At 39.3% G+C, this 19,042-nt stretch overlaps 5 protein-coding genes across 5 annotated transcripts; 4 read left to right on the forward strand and 1 right to left on the reverse strand.

Annotated features, from left to right (window-relative positions):
- Nucleotides 1–2,976: 2,976 nt before the first annotated feature.
- On the forward strand, nucleotides 2,977–4,074 carry AK88_00070 (uncharacterized protein; the record flags this gene model as incomplete). Its single annotated transcript, XM_012477721.1, has 1 exon — nucleotides 2,977–4,074. One exon carries the CDS (start codon nucleotides 2,977–2,979, stop codon nucleotides 4,072–4,074), a length of 1,098 nt encoding a protein of 365 aa, XP_012333144.1.
- A 2,978-nt stretch (nucleotides 4,075–7,052) lies between these two features.
- Nucleotides 7,053–8,741, forward strand: AK88_00071 (apical membrane antigen 1; the record flags this gene model as incomplete). The annotated part of the gene is made up of 1 exon (XM_012477722.1): nucleotides 7,053–8,741. One exon carries the CDS (start codon nucleotides 7,053–7,055, stop codon nucleotides 8,739–8,741), a length of 1,689 nt encoding a protein of 562 aa, XP_012333145.1.
- Nucleotides 8,742–10,597: 1,856 nt separating this feature from the next.
- On the forward strand, nucleotides 10,598–11,977 carry AK88_00072 (uncharacterized protein; the record flags this gene model as incomplete). Its single annotated transcript, XM_012477723.1, has 2 exons — nucleotides 10,598–11,353; nucleotides 11,552–11,977. 2 exons carry the CDS (start codon nucleotides 10,598–10,600, stop codon nucleotides 11,975–11,977), a joined length of 1,182 nt encoding a protein of 393 aa, XP_012333146.1.
- A 184-nt stretch (nucleotides 11,978–12,161) lies between these two features.
- AK88_00073 (uncharacterized protein) lies at nucleotides 12,162–13,925 on the reverse strand (the record flags this gene model as incomplete). The annotated part of the gene is made up of 1 exon (XM_012477724.1): nucleotides 12,162–13,925. The coding sequence occupies one exon, from the start codon at nucleotides 13,923–13,925 to the stop codon at nucleotides 12,162–12,164; it is 1,764 nt and encodes a 587-aa protein (XP_012333147.1).
- Nucleotides 13,926–14,888: 963 nt separating this feature from the next.
- On the forward strand, nucleotides 14,889–17,392 carry AK88_00074 (uncharacterized protein; the record flags this gene model as incomplete). The annotated part of the gene is made up of 2 exons (XM_012477725.1): nucleotides 14,889–15,320; nucleotides 15,494–17,392. 2 exons carry the CDS (start codon nucleotides 14,889–14,891, stop codon nucleotides 17,390–17,392), a joined length of 2,331 nt encoding a protein of 776 aa, XP_012333148.1.
- Nucleotides 17,393–19,042: the final 1,650 nt, after the last annotated feature.

The following is a 19,042-nucleotide window of genomic DNA, read 5'->3' on the forward strand; positions in this document are numbered from 1 at the left end:
GTTTTTAAAAGCGCTTTCTTTTATTTTGTCGACTTGGCCTATTCAAATGGAAGTTCCATTGGCGGGGTGCTAGTCCGTATGCATCTCGTACAAGTCTGCACGTGCACGAGAACGAGTGCGTAAGGATACGTTCACACAAGCCGGTATCGCTGCCTGAACACTAGCCCAAAGAGTGGCACGGAGGGGGGAAGCTTCAATTTTCATGCGCCATGAGCATTCGTCATATGTGCTTACATGGCTAAGTATACACATGTGACATGTCCATGATGAGAAGCGGGAAATTTGTAAATGAAGCCCAAAAAAAAAAAAAATATATATATATATATATAGTTACACCATGTGAGTATCACCACCCAAATGACACAATAAAAGCACAAAAATGGTTATGCGATTATTTCAGTTCATTTGAGGGCTCATGTATAACACCCTATTAGCAAGTGCAATAAAATGAGAAAACGTGTTAAGTGTACACGTAAGCTCTAAGCTCAAACATCTTCACAAGAACAGGCGCATGTATGTCCGTGTGTGCATGAACCACCCAGGCACACAGGTGCCATTTTTTTTTTTTTTTTTCATGACACACCAAATTGAACAGCTATAATTGAGTGCAAGCATTTTTTGCAAGTGCTTTAAATCCCCTTTATCAAGAAGGGTTAAGGGAGGGAAAGGAAAAGCTAACGCCAAACGGGTTCGTTCAGAACTTCGTCAAGCAACAGTCGCTTGTCGAGGAGCCTAGTCAGCAGGAACGCTCACCAAGTGAGTATTCGTCAGGTAAACTGTCTCCAGGTGATCATTATCCAGGTACATGTTCTTCCATTGACCATTCGCTAAGGACAAACCAATCCGCGAACACATGCGCAGGGCCGTTATGGCCACCCTTTCCACCTCAAGGGTGTGTTGCTTCACGCAGGCATTTGCCATTTCTTTTTGTGTATATGTTCGAAGGGATATGAAATTGCGTTAAAGCAACACCCAGGGGCGGGTAAGATAAATTTAGCATTTTTTAAAAAATCTCCTAATGTTTTAAATTCACCAAGAGGGAAAACATGGAAATGTAAAAAAAAAAAAAAAAAAAAAATTACATGTGCATACGATTATTGTGTGTATTTCTGTATATGTAATTCGAAGAATAGATGTCGCATCTTGGGGCTTTAACCAGCAGAGGGGGAAAGACGTTACACGAAATTGTATGAAATTATACAAACTTGTGCACACTTATATCTGATGCTCTTTCTCTTTTTATTTTATTGTTTCCCGTTTTTTTGCTTATGCAAAATCGGAGTTATAAAAATCAGCAGGGCGAATTGCAAAGTGTGGAAAAAAAAAAAAAATAACATCACATATGTATAAAAGTTACATATAATCTTTTGCAACATGTAGGTGAGTGTTTTAATACTCCCTTATAGAGCGCATTCTTTTTTTCTTTTTCTTTTTTTTGTTACCTTTCTTTTGCTGATAAAATTGGTGAGCAATATTATTACCCTCACCCCGTTTTTTACGGACCAGTTAATTCGCATCTTATGGAGGAGAAACAGTTGTCATGTGCTGAGCAGCTTTTGTTTTAATCCCATTTTGAAGGATTGTGGCTTCTATATAAGGGTGAAGTGACAACAGGGTTGAAATGTTCCCCAGGTACCTCTAAAGAAGGTTGGTCACGAAGTTGGAGTACACACGTACACACGCACGTATTTGGTGTGATGCATGGGAGTTCCTTAATTTAAAAGATTTCCTTCACAGCTGTGCGCAGCTACTCAGTTTGCAGTTCACATGAGGGTAACTTACCCACCACAGACAGTTCTTTTATTTGGGAAAAAACTCCTTGGCTTAACATAAGAATGGTTGCATGGTGACGTAATAGAACTGCATATCTACGTAGGTTTCTTAAGACAGTGTTACACGTTTAAGAAGTGCGACATATTTACTACGCACAAGGAATGCATTTTTCCCCCGTTTGTCAAATTATTCCTACGCACATGTGTGTATGCCATTTTGAATTAAGCTATTTTTGTACCTAATATTGGAAGCTGCTTACACACGGGGGAAATTACAAAACGCACGTCAAAAATGGGCAACCTGTTTTTTGGAAGTACGGCGGGGTAAATGGCCCTTAAGCGTTCCAGTCTGAATCGGTTATGACGTCCTACGTGAGTTGACACGCGGGGTGTCAACATTATACGAACGCGCTGATGCAAAAATGATTCGCGGATTGACGGGGTGACCGATTAGACGGAGGGCAACAAAAATGTGTCCTACATTATTGGGCACAAATAAATGCCCTTAAAATTGTTGCGAAAGAAAAAGGCAAAGCAAATCCTACCGGTTAAAGCAACTTGCTGTGCTTGCTAAGTCCAGTTGAAGGATCCCCAAAAGTGACATGTACCCACGTCGTGACTTTGGAACATGGCAAGCACACACAACAATGTATATTTGTGCGTAGATTTTACACCCACCCCTGTTCCGCCTTATTAGATCAAACGTGTGGCATAGTTGTGACACCAATATTTATTTTTTCCCTTCTTTTTCCGTTTTGTGAATAGCAAAAGTGTGCATTATTAACATTAATAAAAAAATAAACTCCAAAAAATGCAAAAGTGTAAAAAAAAAAAATTTACTCACAAAAATGCCATGCAAAGTATGAATGAGGGCGGTGAGGGAGAAAGAAAAGCGCGCTCAAAGGACCACCACATATGCGTAAAATGAACACATACGTTCATGCATATGTGCGTACTTACATGCCGAGTACACACATTTTCCAATTCGCGGAGCACAACATTGGGCATGGTTATGTTAAAAGAATATGAGTGGAAGAATTTTTCTGTTGTGCGGGAATGCGCGCTGGAGAAGGAAGCAAAAAGGAAAAGGGTGGACTAATTGGGGTTAGAAAATGCCTAAGGAGTTGTACACACACGTGAGGGAGTCATAGACCAGCCTAGCCGCTATACGTTCGCTCATTTATCCCACAAGCACAAATGTAACATGAGGATCCCTAGACGGGATGGGGAACCTTCCAAAATGCGGAAACAGCTGAGTTACAAGAAAAGCGCGAGATGTGTACAATGGATACACAAATTTGTGGAGTGGTATAGAATGGAGAAAGTGGTCGGACCGATCTGGGTGTCCACATACTACTCAATCATAGTGTTTTTACTTTTTCTATTCCTCTTCAACCTGCTCGTTGGTATAGCCATCCTTATAATGAGCTCAAAGTACATCGAATGCAGAATCCCTTATGAGTACAAAAGTCAAGCGTATACAAAATATTCAATCGTTAAAGTAACACCTGAACACTGCAAGGGAAATGAAAATATAAAACAACTAAAAGGACCAATAAACATCCATTATGAGATTTCTGGAGTGGAACAAAATCACTATAATTTTTTGACCAGTTTTAAAAAAGAACAATTACATGGAGATATATTTTTACAAGAAAAAGAACTTAATGAATGTTTCCCTTTAATTACATATGTGCAAAATGGCATAAGCAAAATACTACACCCATGTGGCATATTACACTGGAATGTTTTTACAGACAGCTACATTTTTTATGATAAGGAACCGGATGAATCTCCATTCCCAACCCCTTTGCCTTTGAAACAAAAGGCTGAAGATATCACCATCAAATATTATCGCAAGTTTTTTAAAAACCCTACTCGTGACATTATTAATTTGTACAAAAAAAAAATATACTTTTGGATGGATGAAGAAATTCAATTACAGATATTACAGGAACATGCTGAAACGAATGACAAGCTCGTTGTCTTGCCGCAAACTTTAAAATATAAAAAAGCTGGACATGCACTTGAGAATAGCCACTTTATGAATTGGGTTATTCCTTCTGCTTTTAATTATGTGAAACGATTGTATGGCAAACTGGATGGCCCCTTAGTTTTTCCCTTTTACATTTATATCGAAAATAATTTTAAAATCAGCGACACGAAAATTATTGTCATTTCCAATGCCAATTTTTACCTTAACACGACTTTGATAGGAATATTTTTTATCATCATGGCTGCTTTCGCACTCCTCCTGTCTTTGTTGTACTTTATCCGGATGAAGAGGAACCAGTTTATGTAGGCCCACGCGCCGAAAGCACGGCCTGCTCCTTCATATTCCACGCCTAAACACAGGGCGCAGTTTGTTTGTCCCATTTTTTCATTTCACCATTTTGGCTCTGCGCGACTTCCCAAACACCCCATTCTCATAAGACAGGATATCAATTTTTCCTTTTTTGTCCTCTTTGAAGCTTGCGGGAGTGAATATACACACACACATATATATATGTATTTTTAGTACCGGCGTCATAATATAGACGTGTCGGCATCCAAATTGTGCAATTTTTTTTTTTTCGATGTCCTTCCCTGTGAGGAAGAGTAGGTATACAGAAAAAGTTCAAATGTATTGCATCATTTTTTTTTGCTTACATTGTTGTAACCCTCCATTCGTAATCGGGAGGTGACTGTCACCACAGTAGTGTGTCACCTCTTCTGCACGTACAATGAGTTCAATTTTTGCTTCCCCACGCAGTTGAAATATTAGCACACTCATATTATATGTATAACTGATCACTTTGGATGGGGAAGACGAATGAGGGATTGTCTCCCATTTTCAAATGCACGCGCGAAAGGGGAGCAGATGAAGAGAACCACTTAGGAAGCACACTTAACCGTTATCCTTTCTTTTATTTCCCCCCCCGCCTTTTACCGCTTATGCGGATTTTATTTTTTGTTACTCCGCAATTCTTCCTTTTCTGAACGTGTAAGTTCAAAACAAATGCGTCTCTACACAGCATTACTTGTTGCACTTTCTGCAAGCTGTTGATTGGTTAGGGAGGTTACGGGAAAGGGAAAATAAAAAATGAAAGTCCATTCTGTTGGAAAATGCTTTCTTAAAATGTTTAGGAACTGTTTTTTCGGCTTTTGTCAACTGTTTACTTTTTTTTTAAAAAGAGAGAGAGCAGTGTTGAGCAACAAAAAAAAAGATTTAGTAACAAGGAGGTTTATCTTGGCTTGAATTTTTTTTATTTTTTTTTTATTTCTTTTCCATTTTCCCTCCGCTGCTATTCTCCCCTTTCGCATGTAGAATTTGTGAACATTAAAAATCTACAACATGTATACAATTTACAAAATGCTCGAGAACAAGATTTTCAATTTTTTCCTGATTTCTCTCAGTGCGAAGGAGAAAAAATCTATCGAAAAAAAAAAAAAAAAAAAAAAAAAAAGAAAAGGTGTGTGTGAGAATTATGCTCACCTTTATGTAAACTCACAAGGTGAAGCATTTTCACATTTGACGTGGCCTGGGACATGTGAATGTGTGTACATATGAGTTAAACATAAGTGCCCATTCGTACGAAAGTTTCTATACACGTATATATGCGTGTAACTGAGCCTTTTGTTCTCCCATCCTCGCATGCAGTCTAGCTTGCATTGTGTTTTGTATACCCTTTATTTGGAAAAGGTGTAAAATTTAAACGCAGTTAATGTGTCCCCAGGTAGGCAGGATTACACATTCGAGGCAATCTGCAGTTTGAAGCTGCATGTTGCAAGTCGCATTTTTCCACTAAGCAAAAGTTACACGTGTAAAACATGCAATATATTTGAGCACCGCGGTTGTGGTAGAGGAGATGAGCGAAAAAAAAAAAAAAAACTCACAAAAAATGGTATAAAAAAAAAGAGTTGCGACTTTTTAAAATGGGTGATTTTGCGAAATAAGCAAAAAAGTGAATTCAAGTTTTGTACTTATATTTGCTTCTAACTAAAGGCGCACATTCAATGATTTTTGGCTTTTTTTACAATTGTGCCTTTTGGGATTTTTTCCATTATTTTGGCTTTTCTTGTTTTTTTTTTTCTGTTGATTTAATCGCCGTCGTAGCACATGCAAAAGTTGTAAAATAAAAGCAGAACGATTTCTCTTTTTTTTTTTTTTTTTTTTCCATTTATGGCGTGAATTTTTTTTGTTCCCCCTCTTTTTGAGTATACTATTTATGCACACATTTTACACAATTATTATTGTTACTTGGTTTTTTTTTTTTTTTTTTTTTGCTTTTTCTTTTGCTTCAACTTTTTTTAAGTGTAGAACGCTTTTAAGACGCTAAAAGAGGAGTTACAAGGAAAAACTTGTTTTACAACGGAAAAATCTGCTTCATTTTTTGCTCTTTTTTGTTCGCGCTTTTTGTTCGTGTTCTTCCCGCGTTTTGCTCTTGTTTTGATCGCATTTTTGTTTGCATTTTTTCTCTCGTTTTCTTTCGCTTTTTTTTATTCGCTTTTTTTCCTATTCGCTCTTTTCTTATTCGCCTTTTTTCCTATTCGCTCTTTTCTTATTCGCTTTTTTTGCTTTCCCCCCGTGTTTTTGCCCGCTGGCTTCCCCTTTGTGGGAGAGTCTCTAATTTAATGCAACCAAAGAGAGGCCAAAACAACGGACCTCTTCTTAATGCACAATAAGAAACAAGAGAAGGGAACATTGTTGCCCTTTTCACCGGTGGCAGTTTTAGTGACGCCATGTAGAAAATTATCTACAGAGGTGCAATTTTCAACTAAATAATTTACGCAAATGTGTATGTAAAAAAAAAAAAAAAAAAAAAAAAAAAGTTAAGCAAATTGAATCTCTCACACGCTGTTAATTTTGCCGAATTTGCTTAATTGCTTAATTTGCTTAATTGTTGAATTTGCTGAATTTGCTGCATTTGCTGAATTTGCAAAATTTGTCACACTCCCCAATTTTCCAATTATTGTCATTTTTTTCCAAAATCTTAATTTTATTTGCTACATTTTTTTCGCTTTTGTACGTTCCTTTTCTACACCCGGATGCCTCCTAGAGCAAATAGGAGTTTCAACCGTTTACATGTAATTTACCAAGCGTTTGTAATTTTGCAACTTTGCAATTTTTCTACTGCGCAAGTTTGTAACCGTGAAGCTGCTCACCTGTGTGACGGCCAATTTTTACCAACGGTTAAACCTGTTAGTGGCTATTTTTTTCTCGCCCCCCTCCTGATTGATGTGCAGAGGGAGAGAACCAAATAGCTGCCTTTTTCTTGAGTCACAATTTAACAACACAATATGAATAAAATATACTGCATACTGTTTTTAAGTGCCCAGTGCCTTGTGCACATGGGTAAGTGCGAGCCAAACCAGAAGCCGAGCAGGCTGACCCGCAGCGCTAAAAACGTTTTGTTGGAACAGAAGCCTATGGTTGAGAGAAGTACACGAATGAGTAACCCATGGAAAGCATTCATGGAAAAGTACGATATCGAAAAAACACACAGTTCTGGTATTCGAGTAGATTTAGGGGAAGATGCAGAAGTGGGAAATTCCAGCTATAGAATACCAGCAGGAAAATGTCCTGTTTTTGGAAAGGGTATCGTTATACAGAATTCTAAGGTTAGTTTCTTAACACCTGTAGCTACAGGCAATCAAAAGTTGAAGGATGGAGGTTTCGCCTTTCCACAGGCAAATGATCATATTTCCCCTATATCCATAGAAAACCTTAGAGAAAGGTATAAAGAGAATCCAGATTTGATGAAGCTAAACGATTTAGCTTTGTGTAAAACTCATGCAGCCAGCTTTGTAATGGAAATGGATAAAAATTCGTCCTATAGACACCCAGCTGTATATGATGAAGATAAAAAAATATGTTACATGTTGTATTTATCAGCGCAAGAAAATATGGGTCCAAGATACTGTAGTAAAGATGCAGAAAATAAAGATGCTATGTTTTGCTTCAAGCCAGATAAAAATACAACATTTGACCATCTTGCCTATTTAAGCAAAAATGTGGTTAATGATTGGCAAAACAAATGCCCCCGTAAAAATTTAGGAAATTCTAAATTTGGATTATGGGTGGATGGAAACTGTGAAGAAATCCCATACGTTCAAGACGTGCCGGCAAAGGATCTACGCGAATGTAACAGAATCGTTTTCGAAGCTAGCGCTTCAGATCAACCAACTCAGTACGAAGAAGAACTAACCGATTATCAAAAAATACAAGAAGGCTTTAGACAAAACGATCAGGGTATGATTAAAAGTGCTTTTCTTCCAGTAGGTGCATTCAACTCGGACAATTTTAAGAGTAAAGGAAGAGGATATAACTGGGCAAATTTCGATACTGAAAATCAGGTTTGTTACCTTTTTAATGCCAAACCCACTTGCCTCATTAATGACAAAAACTTTATCGCAACAACAGCGTTATCTCATCCCCAAGAAGTAGACTATGAGTTTCCATGCAGCATATACAAAGATGAAATGGAAAGGGAAATGAGGAAAGAATCGAGGAACATGAGTCTGTACAATGTTGATAAGGCACGGATTGTTCTGCCAAGGATATTTATCTCCAACGATAAGGACAGTCTCAAATGTCCATGCGCACCAGAACACATTACCAACAGTACCTGCAACTTTTACGTTTGTAACTGTGTAGAGAAAAGGGCAGAAATTAAAGAAAATAACGAAGTGGCCATAAAGGAAGAATTTAAGGAAGATTACCAATACGCGGAAGGTGAATCCAAAAATCAGATGCTCCTAATTATTATCGGAATAACTGGAGGTGTGTGTGTGGTCGCACTGGCTTCCATGTTTTACTTCAGGAAGAAAGCTCACAATGATAAGTATGACAAGATGGAGCAGGCAGACGGGTACGGGAAACCCACCACCAGGAAAGACGAGATGCTCGACCCCGAGGCGTCCTTCTGGGGTGAAGAAAAGCGGGCCTCCCACACCACCCCTGTGCTGATGGAGAAGCCTTACTACTGAGCGGGGAAGCAACCGAATTGGTGAGGGCCTCGTTGGTCGTAAACAAAGTGGGGGTGCCTCACAATGCATATTTTCAACCCGCGTCATGTAAAAAAGAAAAACGAGACACACCCAGCTGGCCAACAAATTGCCCACAAGGGAGGAGAAATGGAGCAAGCTAAAATTGGGCTAATTGTCATCATCACCAGTTACCGAGGAAATGAAAACAACAACAAAAAAAAACGTAACACATGGTGAAGTAACTGATTGGTTAAGCAAAGCCGAGTGAAAATTTACCCCACTTGCGATTTAAAAGCATGATTTGCCTCCACCAAATGGACCTCTCCACTATTAATATTACCGCAGAATATTTACCTAGCGAACTAACAGATACACCTTACACTCACTCATAACGTATCTTTGATGTTTTAACTTATTTTTTTTTTTTTCTTTTTTTTTGTGCCCTCTAATACATATACTGTCGCTGATGATTTAATTGAAGCAGACTTGACGCCTTCGTTGGGCGTACTTGTACTGGTCTGCCTTTGTAACCTCTTTTTGGTTACGCGCTCCGTGCGTGATTGTGGGGAAAAGTGGAAGAAGAAAATGATAGGCAGCCGACATTCCGTCGCTATGTGTATGTAGCGCTTCGTGGAGTTCACCTTCTGTGCGCTAAAGCAGCGTCGTCAGATAGAGGTTCCTGAGATTTTTGTCACGCGTATTTTTCTATGCGTGCTTTATATGCGAACGCCGCTTTTTTTCGCACTTTGGCTGTTTTTTTAAAATTGTTTTCCTTTAATTTTTATCCCCACTTTTGTCGAAAGAATGGCGTAACAACGCTTATTTTAATATAACCCATATGTTTGGATGTGTATATAATAAACGCGCATTCTCGTTGCGCCACCGAATAACTTTAATATTTTTTTCTGTTAACTTTTCTTTAATTAGAATCATGCGTAGGTGCACCGTGTTGTGTTACTCTACAGCACCACACCTTTCCCATCCTTTGCTTTTCCCAACCTGGTCCTTTCTCTCGCTGTGGAAAGTCCACTTTTTTTTGTTTTTTTTTTTTGAGGCCTCTGTGCAAGGTCCCCCAAAGTTGTTATTTGGCATGTGTACCATTTGTATGTGTGCCTCAATCTGTTAGCAGTGAGTGGTAGTATTACGCCTTTGTCGATTTGTTCACAGATTCATTCGCCCATCGGTCCATCGCTCACGGGCACATGACCCACCTGTGAGCATTTGCCCCTAAGCCTATCGAGCCTTCGCGAACAACATGTGAGCTATTTAAAAAATATATAATTATAAAAGACTATAGTTGTTAAAATGGTAATTTAGTGGAAAGAGTTCCGTGCGATTCCGTACCTTCTACAAAGCTGCTTGACACTGCACGATTAGGACGTCCAACCCCATTTGACACGTCTAACATGGTGTGTGCAAACAGAGGGCCATCTTTTGTGAGCGTGGGGAAATGCGCTTATGTCTTTGCAAAGTGAATGACATAAGATGAATTTCGAGTTCATCAAAAAAGTGAATAATAAATAAATAATAAAAAAAAAAAATAGCATATGTAACATCCCTGTCCCCCGTGGAAAGCAAAAAATGCGACACGCTCAGCAAAATAAAACAGCACGAAATGGACATTACCCACGAGGGTAATTTGAAGTTGTAGTTTGTGTTACCATCCCATTATGAGCGACAACTGGCGCAGTAGTACGAAACTAACACAGAAAATGTTTTTACACAGTCATGACTTCAAGTCTAACCAATCTCTACTTTCCCTTTACGCCATTTACAAAAGGGGAAAAAATATATACTAAGTATATGAGACAAGGACGAAGTGACCACACCCCTCTGTAACAGGCGAACGGAAAAAGATGCCTGCCAACTACAACGAAATAAGGAAACTGTTTAACTACTACATTAGGGAGTACTACTACCAGAAGTCCAAGGGGACCTACTTTGTTCATATTAAGAAGCCTGGGATTTTATTTACGTCCTTAAAATTTTACAAAAGGAAAAAAACCCTCTTTCCAAACGTGTATGACTGGTACTTCGACAATTTAAGTCATATAAAAAAAAATAAAGACATTTTAAAGTGCCAAAATAGCTACAATACAAAAAATATATACTCTTACAGAATAGGGAGGGAGCAGTGGGAAAAAAATGACGTGGAGAGTGACAGCATTTATACAAATGATTCGGAGGAAGATCTGCAATGTACCTATAGAACGAGCAACTTGTATTATAACATGCATCCTGTGTACTTGTCCAAACTGTGCCTGTACGACTTAAACGATCATCACATATTGTTTTCGAACAACTACTATGATGCCTTTATGCAATTTTACTACAGCATTGTTTCGTACAAAATGGATTTAAATGATTTGCAAATTTTCCCCAACTTGAAGATCCTAATAAGTCATATTAAAAACTTAAGTAGTATAATTAATGATGAACTGATTAAGAGTGCCTTTGTGTATTTTATTAGACAAAAAAAAAGGTTTGATGAGGAATACCTGCGCGGGGTATTTAGAAGTATCTACTCAACGATGCTGCACAACTGTCCCTTGTATTTGTTCCTGGATGATGTTAATCAGTTCAAGGTTGTTCTTAACCTTCTGGGTGCAACGGTAAGGCGGGAATGCGCCATAGGCTTATACGTCGCGTCTACTACCAAAGAGGGGAAACAAAGAAAAAAAAAAAAGAGTAACATTGGAAGGAGAGTCACAGTACATGGGCACACATGTGACTACACCCCTCTATACCCGCATGAAAAAAACCTTCATTGGTTTATCTCCTTCCCCTGTTTTTTTTCGATCCTCCTTCAGGGAGAAGTACAAAACCTGTTTGAGAGCGCCCTGCCGTACCCCTACTATTTAGTACTGGACGAAAGCGTAAACATTTATAACCTGCAGAGTTTTAATATTTATTTGAAAAAAGTTTTGGAGGCGAAATTGAAAGCGCCATTTTCTGTTGACCCAGCGGGGGGTATTTCACCCTCCGCTCAGGTCGGCCTGCACCCAAATGCTGGCAGTGTATGTAGCCATTCTGATAATTCTAACAACGGGGAAAGACCTAATGGAAGCAGTCATGCCAATAAGGATACAGTACAGAGCCAACCTTTCGCAAAATCGGAGGAAGAAAAATCACAGCGACTTGCAAATGTGCAGGGAAAACAAATTTACTTCTTTAAGTTGATAAAAATTTTTGACATGAAGCCGAATCATCGCTTTGTCCAAAAGGGTGCGAAATGATAGGCCATCGTTTCATATTTTTGTCTCTTGCAAAGTGGCGTGATATTTTAACCTCGCTGAACGCTGAGGACAGTGTTCCTATCTCACAGTTAGCACTGCGCTGGTCTTCGCTTATTTGTGTAAATGTTTTTTTTTTTTTTCAAACGGAGCTGACCTAATATATGTGTCCAATGGGCTGCTTCCCCTAATGCTGCGCGTGGAGATACCCCTCTAAGCGCTGCCTCTCCTTGGGGGTATACTGCTCCAGGAGTTTAAAGGTGTGCATGTGGATGTCCCTTTTTCTGTCGTTGCACACAATGTCGTAATTTGACAAGGAATTTAAAAAATAAAAAATTTGATATTTGTCCAGCAAGCACAGACTGCCATTCATTTTGTTAAAAATGTAACTGAAGAGCGATTTGTTATATTTTACAAAAGAGAGGATCTCAAATAATTGTAGCAAATGATTATTATTGAGTGTTTCTTTGTTCTGAAAAATGTAATTTATTAGCTGCTCTACCAATGCGTACATTTTTTCCTTCACCTTGTGCACACAATCCTTGTCCCCAAGTAATTTTCCCTCGTCTTCTGAAACTACGTGAATGTGAAACGCATTCAGTGTATTTAAAAATGATTTTCCTCTTAAGAAAAAAATGCACGAATTTAATAAAATGATTAAATTGTTCATATTTGTGTCCATTTTATTCTTCAAAAATGAGAGGGGAAGGGAGGAAAACATGTTCACTACGAAATGGTTAGACATGCTATACATATGGATTAGCAGACAGTAACTTGAAAAACTGATCCGTTCACTGTTGTACTTATTTTGCAAAATTTGCAGAAAGTGGTTTAAATAAGACTCATCCACGCTGTAACTTAGTAAAATTTTGTCCTTCATGTTAAGTATATATGTTTGCTTCCTTTTAGTATCTTCAAATGTGTGCAGACAGCTATTTTGCCCGTTGCCTATTTGGCGATTGTTCCTATTTGCATCCTCACTAAGGTAGTCTATAATGAAAGACACGTCGTAAACCTTTTCCAAAACGGGGTCTGCCTCTCCCTCGGGGGCCATATTTCCCCTGCCTTCCGCAGCAGCAACATACCCGTCAATCAGATGGAAGCCAACCTGGTCGACATTTATTGCTCTCTTAATTTTGTATAACCTTAGCCCATTGAGAAAATGTACCATGTAGGAATACCCAAATTTTAACTCGAACAAGTGGTGAAATATGCTGGATATTAAAAAGAGTGAAACCAGTTCGTGTCCCTTGTTCTCTTCCTGATTTATTTTGTTTAATACTTTGTAATTGTAAATGTATGAGCAGACATGTCTCAAAATATTGTCCAGGATGAAGTTGGAGTAACTATGTGCTAATTCGAAAAAGGTAAATTTTGTTCTTCCCTTTTTATCTTCCCCAATGGGCAGATCGCAAAGCCGGTCCATGCTTAACTCTCCTTTTTCGCTACCTCGAGTGCTTTTTTCCATGTTGCTGCTTTGGGACCCTTTAGACATTTTCACTTTCCTCTTATTCCTTCCATATATATTCTTGTGCACATTGCTAACGTCGCCAATCTCGCCAATCTGGGCAACCGCCCCACCTTCCGCTGTGGCCTCATTTTGTGAGTCGCCACTCCTGTTCGTCCCTTCCTTGCATTCGTACTCCTTGAACAAGTTGCCCCTTTCGACCCCAGTTTTGAGTAACAAATGATTGAAGAAAATTTTTTGTTTTAACGATTTTAAATCGTGTTTCCTTCTCACATTATTGCTTACTATGTTGTTTATAATTTTGTTCGGGTTAATATCATTTAGGGTATTAATGATTTGTATGTTTATGTTATCCAGGTCATCTTGCTTTATTTCTTTATGCCTGTTGAGCAGCTTTATTAGGTCTGGAATTTTCATACAATGTACCTTTATGTTTCTCTCATTCTGGGACAGGAAGTGGAGAGTCTTTGCTAGGCAAATCATTCAAGGGAGGAGGGGGGCGGAAATTCGAAGAGGTGGTGCTACTCGATCTGCGCGCTTTGCGAACTCTGCCAAACGTGTGTGTGTGTGTATGTGTAGACGAGTGAAGGACGTTAAAATGATACTGATGGACGCTGTGGGTAAAAAGTGACAGAGGTTCACAAACGGGGGAGAACAATATATCCCGTTTTTGTGTGGACCCTTTTTGTGAATAAATACCGCCCCCGAAAATGCACAATTTCGGAAAAAACAAAAAAAAAAAATGTATGAGTGGAACGACAGCGCTAGCTTCTCCAACATGTAGAAAATTTCAAAACACTGCAGGAGTTACAATTCGGCTTCTTATTCTGCAGTGGTCAAGAGGAGTAGAAGCATAGTTCGTCTTTCACATGTGCGATCAACATGGTGTTCGAATTGGGTCATATAGAAAGAGGGTTTATGGTGAACAATTGTCCGCTCTCCCACATTCATAAAAATGAGGGAACAGAAAAAAAAAAAAAAAAAAAAGCGTAACATTGTAATGTTCTGAGCGGACAGTACGTACTCCTAATCGTTGTGGCTCCCCAAATAACCATTAAAAAAAAAAAAAAAAAAAAAAAAAAAAAAAATTAAATTTTTTCCCATTTTTTTAAAAAAAAAAAAAAAAAAAAAAATATATATCAGCTTAAGTAGGCAGCCAACCCGCTTTACGCACGAATCGCGAACAATGCAAAGAACGCCAAACTGATTAAAGGCCTACAAACCTACACGGGTATCATACGCAGGTATGAATAACTTGTTCCCTGTTTTGCAATATGTGTTGTTTTGTGGCTCTTCTTTAACAAACATATCCATACCCATGCCCACACGTAGCAGTACCCCCTAGGGGCGAACTAATCTCACCTCCCAACTGCTGCAAAGGAGAAGAATTATGGCTACGATCTAATCTAACAAAGGAGGCTAGAGAGAAATGATTAAAAAACGAAAATGAAGGAAAACCTGGAAACCATCGTACAGGAAGAAAATGAATATAAGGAAGAATGTGTTTTTACCTCAATTGATATCTTTAGTGGACCCCACAACTATTTAAATTTTCACTACATTTGTGAAATATGTTTTAACGACATTAGTTTTATTTCCCCATACCACTGTTATTTTTTCTTGCGAAATCAGTTTGAAAATGTTGAGAAGGCTGGAGAGAATTATAAAGAAAATATGGGCGCGCAGTTCGAGAAGGAGGTCTACTGGAGGGTAATAAACGAAAACAGGGCCACAGAACTTTTTCAGAGCACAACGGCTATTTATTATGAGCAGGGGGAATTACCAGAGTGCAGACGGAAGGCGCTGGAGAATATCTCCCAGGTGATTAACAAGATGGGTGTCTCGGACTTGGAGGCCATTTCACCCTACCTCGGCGAGGTAAGCAAGGGGGCAGCAGCTCGCCGCGTGGACGTACCCACGTGGAGTAGCACGTGGGGTAACACATGGAGTAGCATATGAAAGTAATGTGCAAAACTAATATGCAAAAGGAATGTGCTAGTGCACCATGTGGAAAAATCCCTTTTGTTGCACCCCTCCCCTCATCTTCGCAGAACCCCAATTGGAAGCGAAACAAATTGGCCTGGATGGACATGATCCAAAGGGACAAATTCCGGAGGTATGAAAAAATGAGAGAAAATTTAAAAGAGACAGGAAAGCGAGAAATTGTATACAAGGTGAACAAGGAAGATGTAGAAAAAGTGAAAAATAAAAAAATGATAAAAGATTTCTTCTTCTTTGGAGTTTGTGAAAAAAAGGGACAAAACAATTTAGGCCGAATCTACATGAGCATAAGAAACGACCTCGCCAAAAACACGGAGATCTACGCTTGGCTCTTAACAAACTGTAACATGCAAACAGATCCGAGTCTTGTAGCAGACATTTCCATAGAGGAAAAATATTTGGAAAGGAAAGTAATACAAGAGGAGGATGACTATGTATATAATGATGCGCTATTGAAGGAGACTAAAAAGAGTCTTGGCGGAAATGGTAACTTTTCCTCCAGCGGAAACATAACAGTGGAAGAGAAAACACAAAATTATTTATTCGAAAAAAAGGAATATATATCTTTTGGAAAAAATGAACAGAATGATATTATCTGTCTAAATCCGTCCATCTCAAGATTCCACTGCGTGTTGTTCTTTTCGAAGGACTACCATCTCTATCTTGTAGATGTGGGATCCAAGTCAAGGACCAGGTTGAATAGTAACTTGTGTGAAATTCATAACAAGTACAAAATTGCTAATAACGATATTATCACTTTAGGGGTGTCTAAGAGAACGTATAAAATTAGCATAAACATAGACAGCGTTTTGTCTTACCTGGATAAAAAACAAAGTGAGGTTAATCGTAAAATGAGAATTATGAGTGAAGATTTGGAAAACCCACTTGGGGAAAAAAACCTACTGAAATTAAAAATCTCCAATATTTTTTATAAATGTAACGAAAACGATATAATAGACTTTTTCAAAGATTGTGGGGAAATTAAAAAGATACACTTGTATGATGTTCCTGAGAATAAAACGTCGGAACGGAACAAGGTGAAAACCGATGGAAAAAAAAACAGATCCTTGAAGGAAGCACTTGTTGAAGTTTACGACAAAGAAACTTCTGCTAAAATTATGAAAAAAAATGAATCCTTTTTGTACGGACGAAAAATTTATATTATCTATCAACCACTGTCGTCTACATATAAGCAGCGCCATGCAAAGGTGCACCCCAGAAGAGAGCGAAATGTTGATGTACAAATTACGCACAAAAGGGGAATCTACCGGGGGGAGAAAAGTACCCTCGAGGGAGACCGTTTTGGCCGCTTCAGTCGCAGGGACGACAAGAGGAAAAACTTTGGTGCGGAGCGAGGTTCGCCCCAAAGGAGGCGCAGTGACAGAAGTAGTAGTAGTAGTAGTAGCGGGGGTCGTCATAGAGGTGGACGGCGTGATGTGCACGAGAGAAGAAGCCCCAGGCGTGTCAGAAGTAGGCGCAGGAAACGAAGCGAAAGTTGTGGCAGTAGTGGTAGTAGTAGTAGCAGCGGCGTTCGGAAAAGTAAACGTAGTAGTAGTAGTAGCGGAGGCAGTGCTGGAAGTAGCAGCAGCCGTGGCGGGCGAAGCGGGCCCTTGCGAAGCTCTCCGAAACGCAAAAGGCGGAGTGAGGGACCAGAAATTGAAGATAGAAGGGGCGTCCAAAAGAGGAGATACACATATCGTAGCAGCTCCAGAAGTGATAGCGGCAGTGACAAGAGTAGCGATAGAAGTAGCAGCAAGAGTAGTGGAAAGGGTAATGATAGAAGTAGCAGCAGGAGTAGTGGAAAGGGTAGTGATAGAAGTAGCAGCAGGAGTAGTGGAAAGAGTAGCGATAGGAATAGCAGCAGGAGTAGTGGAAAGAGTAGCAGCAAGAGTAGTTACAACAGTAGCGACCGTAAAAGGCGCTTAAGCAAAAAAAGGCACAAAATGTGAGGAGGGAATTTTCCACACGCAAGTTACGTAGGACGGGAGAATACAAATTTAAATGACGCATTCATTTGAAGTAAAATTAAGAGGTTCCATCTGAAGAAGCGAACCAGTGGGACGGTCAAGTAGTGCCTAAAACGGAGAGAGACCAAAAAAAAAAAAAAAAAAAAAAAACTCTATGGGGAGATATATTGCCCCGAAAAGGGGGGAATACATCTGACTGAACCGCAACCCCACCATGGCGTTGATGGGGAGTGCATACATGGCCCCTACTTTCCCCTTCCCTTTTGTTTTATTTTGTTTTTTTTGAAGTTTTTGCTTTAAGAAGCACGCCACCCCAAGGCTGCATAACTTCATTGTACGCCTATTTAAACGCGAAAAACGCAGCTTTGAAATGCAGCTGTGAACATAATTTGTGCAGTTCTGTTTTGTATCTGTCTTTGGTGTGTTATGCATTATGGTATAGAGGCCGTGGGGCAGGAGCAGGTCCTTCCCCGTAGGGCAGAGAAAAAAAGGAGTGAACAAAGCGGCCACACCATGTGGAGATGTTTTCACATAGGTGTTTATTTAGGGCCCAACATGGGTCTCTTTTTATTTTATCACTAAACAACTTATTTTTCGTATGAATTTTTAAGTGAACAACACAGTTTTCCTTCCATTTCGGATACGAAAAGAGACGCGCTCAGATTACCACCATTCAATAAAAGGTGCGCTCAGAGTGGAACTAAATTGGGGTGTGGGGGACACATGAACACGGATCTGTTCCAAACACGGTTATACATTTTTCTCATTCTTCCCAATTACTGCAATACTGTTAGGCGGAAGCAATAAGTATAACAGGAGACCACAGCGTTCTTTTTTTTTTTTTTTTACCTCCCATGGGAAAGAAAAGATAAAAACTACACCATTGGTATTTGCACGAACCGGCTCATCTGTTCAAACCTACTTGCCTTCACGCTGCAGCTTTAATAGGGTTAAGGGGTGGACAGGGTTGATTGCCCTCCCTGAATGTTCCATTTAGGTGTTGTTTTTATTACTATAATTAAAGAGGGGTGTCCATACTATTTTTTTACGCATTAGTTAATCACCCCACATTTTTGCTTGCCGTTCAGATGAGGGGAAACAAAAAAAAAGAAAAAAAAAATACGCATGTGGCTTCGTCCAGGGGGCAAAACGTACATGTGTATATGGGTACGTATATCTATGGGTGTAGCGTATGTGTGTTCCCCGTGGGGATGGAAACCAAGCGTGCCGCTCAAGGGTATACACATATGAGCACATTGGTGCGATGCGCGAAGGGAAAATTTGTGCTTTCAAAAATGTATCAAGGATGACGAAAATGAAAAATGAAGGAAATACGCATGGCAACGGACACAGTGCAGTTCGACAACTCGGCAACTCACCAACTTGACAACTCAACAAGTAGCCTCTCTCGCATAGGAGAACTTGTTAACCCGTTTTGTGCATTACTCAAAAAAAAAAAAAAAAAAAAAAAAAAAACGCATCACGGAATATATGCATAAACGAACGCGTACGAAATGTTCCTTCCATTCACGTTTGGCTAAAATTTCGGATGGAACATTTTTCCTTTAACGATAAGGACGGTTTTCAATGAAATGTTGCATTCCTTAAAATTCCTGTGTACGTATGCACAAC

This window comes from Plasmodium fragile (genome assembly GCF_000956335.1).
Source record: "Plasmodium fragile strain nilgiri unplaced genomic scaffold supercont1.1, whole genome shotgun sequence".
NCBI lineage: Eukaryota > Apicomplexa > Aconoidasida > Haemosporida > Plasmodiidae > Plasmodium > Plasmodium fragile.